Source organism: Barbus barbus (genome assembly GCF_936440315.1).
Source record: "Barbus barbus genome assembly, chromosome: 12".
Taxonomy (NCBI): Eukaryota; Metazoa; Chordata; class Actinopteri; order Cypriniformes; family Cyprinidae; genus Barbus; species Barbus barbus.
Window position 1 is genome coordinate 2,064,459 of NC_136740.1, and position 8,922 is coordinate 2,073,380.

General features: G+C 36.9%; 3 protein-coding genes across 3 annotated transcripts; 2 read left to right on the forward strand and 1 right to left on the reverse strand.

The window, feature by feature from the left end:
- The first annotated feature begins 1,100 nt into the window (after positions 1-1,100).
- On the forward strand, positions 1,101-4,059 carry LOC306877566 (large ribosomal subunit protein mL51). The gene is made up of 4 exons (XM_079429403.1): positions 1,101-1,482; positions 1,580-1,632; positions 1,751-1,858; positions 2,891-4,059. The coding sequence occupies exons 2-4, from the start codon at positions 1,581-1,583 to the stop codon at positions 3,085-3,087; spliced, it is 357 nt and encodes a 118-aa protein (XP_079285529.1). The 5' UTR covers positions 1,101-1,482; position 1,580; the 3' UTR covers positions 3,088-4,059.
- On the reverse strand, positions 2,760-6,979 carry LOC306877565 (TCF3 fusion partner homolog). The gene is made up of 6 exons (XM_079429402.1): positions 6,736-6,979; positions 6,325-6,549; positions 6,023-6,093; positions 4,928-4,997; positions 4,648-4,785; positions 2,760-3,409 (listed from the first exon to the last, which is right to left on the reverse strand). Exons 2-6 carry the CDS (start codon positions 6,547-6,549, stop codon positions 3,335-3,337), a joined length of 579 nt encoding a protein of 192 aa, XP_079285528.1. The 5' UTR covers positions 6,736-6,979; the 3' UTR covers positions 2,760-3,334.
- A 43-nt stretch (positions 6,980-7,022) lies between these two features.
- On the forward strand, positions 7,023-8,810 carry LOC306877569 (NADH dehydrogenase [ubiquinone] 1 alpha subcomplex subunit 3-like). Its single transcript, XM_079429408.1, has 4 exons — positions 7,023-7,071; positions 7,369-7,440; positions 7,520-7,597; positions 8,667-8,810. The coding sequence occupies exons 1-4, from the start codon at positions 7,062-7,064 to the stop codon at positions 8,756-8,758; spliced, it is 252 nt and encodes an 83-aa protein (XP_079285534.1). The 5' UTR covers positions 7,023-7,061; the 3' UTR covers positions 8,759-8,810.
- The last annotated feature ends 112 nt before the right edge of the window (positions 8,811-8,922 follow it).

Consider the following 8,922-nt stretch of genomic DNA (forward strand, 5'->3'; position numbering starts at 1 on the left):
GAATGACAGGACTCTGATGAGAGTGTCCTACAGAGGGGAGTCACAGAATAAATGTGTCTCACTGAATATTCAGACTTCTATTTGTGGTTCAGTGAGTCTTAACTGTAATAACTGTAGTGCCGTGAAACTAAAAACCACAGGATGGATCCGGTTACACTTTTACAGCTGATCACATGGCAATGTTCAAAATGTGAGCTTTACGCATTCTGAACATCTGAAATGCTTTGAATTGGGTTTGAATAAGTGTTATTTTTAAATATCTCCATTACATTTTTGTAAGTTGTTTTGAAGCATCTGCCAAATAAGATATTTTAATTAGTTAATGTGCATGCATTAGTTTATGCTTGCTGATTAGCAGTTAAATAATAAATTGCGGTTTTACCCTAAAAAACAGTATGATGGTGTTTTTTTTTTTGATAAATATAACTGTTTTTCTTTTATAAAAATGTGATTGCAGTCATTAAATATGGTGAACAGTCTTCAGTGTCACATGATCTTCAGAAATCATTCTAATATACTGATTTATAATCAATGTTGGAAACCGTTGTGCTTCTTCATATTGTTTTGGGGACCTGTGATATTTTTTTTAGGATTCTCTGATTAATAAAAAGTTAAAAAGAACAGCATTTGTTTAAAAACATAAATGTTGTGTTACAATATACAATGCTATTCAAAAGTTTGGGGTCAGTACATTTTTTTTTTTTTTTGTCCCCAGTATATTATTATGATTTCTGAAGACTGCAGTAACTGTGAACAGGTGTCTTTTATACAGGCAACTTCAGAAAACACATGCAAATAGAAAAAGCAACAGCAAATCAAGAAAACATCTTCATCAGTTTGACAGCAGGTGCTTTAAAAACACACACTGTACCTTCAGCCAATCCGCGTTGAGAACGAGAAAGTGCTTTCAAACGAAAGATGGATGTTATATACTTTAAAACTTTTGAAATCCTCTAGATGAAGCTAATCATATCAGTGTGTTGTAAAGCACACACACAGCGTGTGTGTTGTAAAACTGAGGAAGTTGTTTTTTAATTTGCAGGTGTTTTTTTCTATTTGCAGCGCGTTGAGCTCTCTCGGCCACCGTATTGTGTGTGTGTATACATATTTATAAATGCACGCACGCACACACACACACACACACTATTTATTTAAGTAAAATGACTATGGCAAAATTATGTTATCATATATTAACGTTTGCTATTATAAATTGAAAAATATTATAGAAAATCGAATTTCTATACATCAAAACTCATTACGCTCTGTCCGAAACAAGAAGACTTTTAATGTGAAAAATAAATATTATATATAAGGACTTTTATTCTGAACAACGTGTAATGGCAGCAGCAGCAGCAGCATGAACACATGGATAACACACTGATATGATTAGCTTCATGTAGAGGATTTCACAAGTTTTAAAGTATATAACATCCATCTGTCGTTTGAAAGCACTTTCTCGTTCTCAACGCGGGTTGGCTGAAGGTACAGTGTGTGTTTAAAGACTGAACTGTTGTAATGTGAGTGTGCTCGCGACTGAAGGTCACGATGTAACTTTAGATGTTATATCTGATCTCTATAGCATGGCTGTGTTTGGAGGAGTGTTGAGGTCCTCGGCTCGACTCTTCAGCACAGGTGTGTGAACCATCCTCTCTCTCTCTCTCTCTCTCTCTCTCTCTCTCTCTCTCTCTCTCTCTCTCTCTCTCTCTCTAATGTGTGGGATGAGAGTAATCTGTGGGTGTTGATCACACAGGCGCTTGTGCTAGAATACGAATGCACGCGATTCCCAAACTGAAGCAGGTGGACCGATGGACGGAGAAGAGGAGCATGTTCGGAGTCTACGACAACATCGGGATCCTGGGTGAGCTGCATTAAAATACAAGCTATTTGGGCTTTATATTTCAGTAGAGAATGAATTTGGCTTTCTTACATTTGTTTCCAGTGCAGCAACAGACTAACAACCAAAAACAATTTATTTTTTTTTGAACTGAACTCAACAGATAATGAAACTGAATTCTAATTCTCCTTAAATGGTCTCAATTTGGAGTAAACTTTGAGTTTAAAAGTTTATTTTCTTTCTTTTTATATGCTGTTTTTGATATTTGGTATATTGCAAGTGAGTCAGTTTGTCTCAACACAAAACTCGTAACAAAATTTGTACAGTCTGCATATGTGTGTCAAAACTTTGCATGCATATTAATTACCCTAAATGAGAAATATTAAAAAATAAACAGTTTGAACAGGTCAAACTGAACCTGACACTACAAAAAAAGTTAAAAATGGTTTTTACTAATCCTCATTGATTAATCAAACTACCGTACTGTAATAAAAGCATGCTGTAGGAAATCTACATCTCATCTTTCATAATTTTGCCAATATTCATTGTGTATTCATATTTTTACGCTCAAATCAATTAGAGACCAAATGTGAACACACAGTAAAGATACAGTAATTAAAATATTAAATATAATGAAGACAATTTTACTAAATGAACATTTATATGCATGCACCAAAATAAAATGCAAAGCAAAAATGTATTAAATTATTAGATATTAACTTGTATGTAAAATGCCTCACAGAAAGTTCCATGAAATCACTGTATTTTGAACTGATTCATTCTGACTCGTACTAATCGCTCTCTCCGGTTCTAATGGATCTCATTGTGCAACTGGGGTTTAAATTAGAGATGTGATTAACGCTCTTAAAACTGGAAATCATAACACAAGGATTGAACACAAAAATGACCTACCAGGAGAGTCTTTGGGAAACATAATGGATAAATATTTAATTACAATCACCACAATATTCATATCACCAGCAATTAATTTTCTAAATCTTCTATCAGCACTAGGCTGTATTGTCCATTGATCAGCATTACTGGGTTTGACTGCAGGAGATTTTAAAGCTCATCCGAAAGACTTGATCAGAGGACCGGTGTGGCTCAGAGGCTTCAGTGGAAACGAGCTCCAGCGGCTCATCAGGAAGAAGCGGATGGTGGGAGACCGAATGATGACCGAGGACAAGCACATCCTGGATAAGAGGATCAGCTTCCTGTACCGCCGCTTCAACAGATACGGCAAACACCGATAGCCTCGACGACAGCCGCCTCCTTCGTTTGCACTGATGTGGAATTCAATGTGTGTCAAAAGCTGCAGTTTCATTCATTAAACTGTAAAAAAAATCCTTAATGTCGTCATGATTACAAAAGACTGACTTCAAATACTGAAGAGTTACATTAAAAAAGATTTATTTAAAAAAAAAGTCATAATTTTGCAATGAAAAAATTCTTATTCATCCCAGAAAAAGAGTTGAGTGATGTCCCGCATGCTGATGAGCCTCAGTGAGACAGTGAACTAGGGCTGGAGAATCCTGTGAACGGACCCTCGGTCATGACCGGACGCTCCGACTCCATCTGACAGGAACAGCCAAAACACACACACCTTAAGACAAGCGTCACTATCACTACTGCTTACAATTTTGGTTATGGATACTGTAGCGTTTGTGCTCCAGTGATTCATCAAATCAGAGGAGAGGGACGTTTTAAACAGAGTTATTGGAGATGTATGGGATTCAGCAGTGCACATTTCTACTGACATGAACGTGCATGAAAATAAACATGGGCAGTTACTATAACTGGAAATCCTTTTCTAAAATGACATTTAATCTCTGTGGAATATAATTTTACATTTATGGATCATTTGTCACTGATACACTGCTGTTTGGGGGTCAGTAAGATTTTTTTTTTTTTTTTTATAAATTAATACTTTTATTCAGCAAAGACCCATTAAATGATCAAAAGTGACAGTAAAGACATTTATAAAGTTACAAAAGATTTCCATTTCAAATAAATGGTATTCTTTTGAAATTTCTATTCTTCTGTGAATCCTGAAAAATTAAATGTTTCCACAAAAATATGAATGTTTTCAACATTGATAATAATCAGAAATGTTTGTTGAGCAGTAGATCAGTATATTATAATGATTTCTGAAGATCATGTGACACTGAAGACTGGAGTAATGATGCTGAAAATACAGATTTGATCACAGAAATAAATTACAGTTTAACAGATTCACACAGAAAACACGTTTTTAATTGCAATATTTTGCATTTTTACTGCATTTGTGATCAAATAACTGCAGCCTTGGTGAACAGAAGCAAACTGAGTAGTGAAGGATCAGTAATTACTGGGTATCTACAGTGGTGTGAGAAAGTGCTTGCCCCCTAAACCTAATAACTGGTTGGGCCACCCTTAGCAGCAACAACTGCAATCAAGCGTTTGCCATAACTTGCAATGAGTCTGTTACAGCGCTGTGGAGGAATGGTCCACTCATCTTGGCAGAACTGTTGTAATTCAGCCACATTGGAGGGTTTGAGCATGAACCGCCTTTTTAAGGTCATGCCACAGCATCTCAATAGCATCTCAAACACTTTCACACAGGGCCACGTGGGTTTGGATTTCGTTTTCCCTTCATAAAAAAAACCCTTAATTTAAAAACTGCATGTTGTTTACTTGTGTTATCTTTGATTAATATTTAAATTAGTTTGATGATCTGAAACATTAAAGTGTGACAAACATGCAAACAAATCAGGAAGGTGGCCAACACTTTTTCACACCACTGTATTTAAACCGATGTGGTGGGTGTCTCATACCTGTGCGTCTCGCTCTCTGTCCTTTGGGACCCGGTGTCTCTTTTTCTTTGGTCCAGCTGCTGACTGATGAGGAAACGTTGGAGAAGAGCCGTCTTCATCAGCACCGACAGCTGAATCTAAACCAGCCTTCCCTTCATCCTGTGTGAACACATCGAGTGTTTAATGTGTCATCAGCCACTGATGTGGACGACACTCTCAGAACAAATAGATTCATTACTATCAGAGACCATTTAACAGTTTAAATGAAGCTTGAGTTGTGGATCATCAGCGTGTTTCTCACCTCCAGTGTGATGGTGAGCTGTGCCGTCCTGTAATCATCTCCATACGAGTCCAGAGTCTTCATCAGAAACCTGACACACACACACACACACCTGTTAGACACACTATCAAGTGTACCAAATGAGAGGTTCACTGTATACTTTACAATATTAGTTGAGTTTTTATGTAAATTGACGTGTACCTGAAATATTTTTAAAAAAATGGTTATTATCAGTACTAGCAATTGTTGGGCTGAATTTATGTTGGACTCGTGGATATTTTTATTTCTAATTCTAAATAAATAAATAAATGCCTTCTAATTCTTGGCACTTCATTTTATTATATTGGGAGAATATTAATTGTAAAGTAAGCATTTGAATAAAATGTTTAAAAGTTAATGGAATAAGTTAATGTTATTTATTGGTAAGATAACCAAATTATTGATCAACTAATCAGATTTATCAGGTGGCAAACATGCTGTTAGATTAATAAAAATATAATTATTTAAGGGAAGGGAAAGGGAAGTGGTGTGTGGCCATGTATAGTGACCCATACTCAGAATTTGTGCTCTGCATTTAACCCATCCAAGTGTACACTCAGTAGTGAACACACATCCGGAGCAGTGGGCAGCCAATGCTGCGGCACCCGGGGAGCAGTTGGGGGTTCAGTGCCTTGCTCAAGGGTCTCACCTCAGTCGTGGTATTGAGGGAGGAGAGAGTGCTGGTTATTCACTCCCCCCACCTACAATCCCTGCCGGACCTGAGACTCAAACCCCCGACCTTCGGGTTACAAGTCCAACTCTCTATCCATTAGGCATAGTTCACCCAAAAATGAAAAGTAGCTGTAAATGTGCTCCTCCTCTGGCCATCCAAGATCAGGATGAGAGTGTTTCTTCATCAGGTCTGTAGAAATGTGTCTGCAGTGAATGGGTGCCAGCTGATGGACTGGAGTGGTGTGGATTATTGTGATGTTTTTATCAGCTGTTTGGACTCTCATTCTGACGGCACCCATTCACTGAGGGTGAGTACATTTACAGCTACTTTTAATTTTGGGGTGAACTATTCCTTAAATCAACAGAAAAATGAATCATCAGTAGCAGTGATAGTTATAGTTGTACCTTCTTTCTTTCCTCAGCTGGCGTGTCAGTCTCTGCACCTGGTGAAGCCGTCCCAAAATCTTCTCATTTACCTGAGAACAGGTTCATATGACATTTGGTCAAGAATCTTCATGCTGTGATAAAACTGTATGTATTTTTTCCATGGAACACAAAAGGTGAATTTGTGAAGAATATCCTGACCACTCTTTTTCCATTTTAGATTCAAAAACTGAGCTTTTAGTTTTTCACAGAAGAGTTTCATACAGTTTTTGAACACGAGTGACGGTGAAGCCATTCCTCTACTCTACAGTAAATCTGTTCACCTGTTCGATCTCTTTGCACCTCTTGCTGAGAGCGTGATACTTGCTCTTGTCCAGCTCTCTCCTCTCATCTTCTCCGTCCTGTGCGGGGCCCGCCGGGGCCCCATCGTTATCCAGGAGCTCAGTGCCGCTGGGGCCCAGCTCCACGCCACCCGTCTCCAGCTCTGCTTCCAGAATGTGATCCCCGAACAGAGGAGGCAAAGCCAGACCTGAGAAATCCTCCATCATCTGAAGCACAGACACACACAACAGAGCACACAGTATTAACTTCATATAGTTAATATAACAGCATATGCTAATGATCTTACTGATTAAACACAGACTAAGCAGCTTTCTATGAACACACATGGAGCGTTTCTGTCCTGCAATATGAGTATGAATAAACCGTTTTAATGATCTGAATTCAGTGCTTACCTTTAGTTAGTAATATTGCTAGTAATATTGTAAAGAGCCATACATGATTCAGTCAGTTTATTATAAATCCCGCAGGTATGTTTTCTACTCCTCATCAGTGCCGTCTATACATAATTTAAACGATACACCTAACAAAAGCAAGAATTAGCCTGTTTCATATGATAAAATAAAAGTAAACATCTACATTGTCATGTACACTGCAACTTTCTAAACAACGAGACGCGTTTTAAATACGTCATTGACCGCTCAGCCAATCCAAAGCGAATGCGTCACCAACATTTGACCTAGAACTACAATTCCCGTGAGACAGGACTACAGAAGCAAACATGGCGGCCGGTGAGTATATTTCTGCGTGTTAGCTGCCTGAAAGATGTGTTTTAGTTTAGTTAGGCTCGATCGTATTTACAGAAATAGAATCAACAGGCAGTTCATGAGAGCTATTGCAATATATTCGCGTGCTGAAAATAATGCTTGTATAATGTGCGAATACGAGAATGACCTTGGTCTCATGCTAGCTGTCAACATGAACATATGATCACTTTATTATGGCCGAATCTTGTAGCGTGGTATTCTGAGAAGCACTACTGTGGGGTATGATCTTCTCTCTGTAATGAACTGTTGTTGTTTCTGTAGTTGGCAGGTTTGTGAAGAACGCGTGGAATAAAGAGCCTGTGATCACAGTTTCCTGTGGAGTCGGATTGCTGGGTGACTGAGATATTAATGCATCACATTATGGATCTTCATCTTCCTGCTTTATGAATCTAACATCTGTATTGTGTTTCAGCTTGTATTCTGCCGGCTGTGAGTCCTTTAACTAAATACACAGGCATGATGAACCGAGCTACTCCCTACAATTATCCAGGTATATATCCTCATGCAGTGTACATATATCCTCAAAAATATTCATGGCTACATATATGTTTGGGCTTAATATTTATTGTGTGTGTGTGTGTGTGAGAGAGAGAGCCTGCAGCACAAAAGCAGTCATGAGTAACAGGTATATTTGTAGCAATAGCCAACAATACATTGTATGGGTCAAAATTATACATTTCTCTTTTATGACAAAAATCATTAGGATATTAAGATCATGTTCCATGAAGATATTTAGTAAATTTCCTACTGTAAATATATCAAAACTTAATTTTTGATTAGTAATATGCATTTCTAAGAACTTCATTTGAACAACTTTAAAGGAGATTTTCTCAATATTTAGATTTTTTTGCTCCCTCAGATTCCAGATTTTCAAATAGTTGCATCTCAGCCTAATATTATCCTATCATAACAAACCATACATCAATGGAAATATAATTTATCAGCTTTTAGATGATGCATAAACCTCAATTTCAAAAAATTGACCCTTATGACTGGTTTGTGCTCCAGGGTCAGATTTGCTGATTTGCAGCTTAATTATTTTCAATTATTATTTCTGCTCAGTTATTCATAATGGGTCACACACACACACACATATATATATATATATATATATATATATTTAATCTTTGAGATACTATTAGTTTTTAATATTTAGAATTTTCGTTTTAATTTAAAGTTATTTTAAAGAAAGTAATTTTGTTGTTTTTATCAGTTTTATTCATTTTTGTTTTTTTTTATATCTACATGTGTATGTATAGTTTTTATTAATTTTATTCCAGTTGTTGTTATTTTAGTACATAAAGTTAAACTAAATTAAAATGGGAGCCAGCTGAAATAAAAGGTTTTGTATATTTTATTTCTGTGAACATCAAAAGAGTTTTTGGTTTCAGATTTAGTTTTAGTTAGCTGAAATAACCCTGGTTTGTATTATTACTATATTTATTGATGAATGTTTTGGTCATTCTCAGATGTTTTAATGAAAAGCTTAAGCTCAGTGTTTAATCTCATCATGAATCAGTAATTAGCAGGTTAAAGTGTTCGCTCTCTTCTCTCTTCAGTTCCAGTCCGAGATGATGGAAACATGCCAGACGTTCCAGCGCATCCCAGCGACCCTCAGGGGAACAACCTGGAGTGGCTGAGAAACCTGTGAAAGCCCTTCAGAGTCCTGTACAGTCTTTACTTCAATAAAAGCTCTTATTTAATTATCCTCCTGTTTTTATTTGATACTGTAGATTAGTTTAGTCTTTCACCAAATAGACTTGCCATATCAGTAATAAACACCAGTCGTATCTTTTATTCTGCTACAGTTTTGTA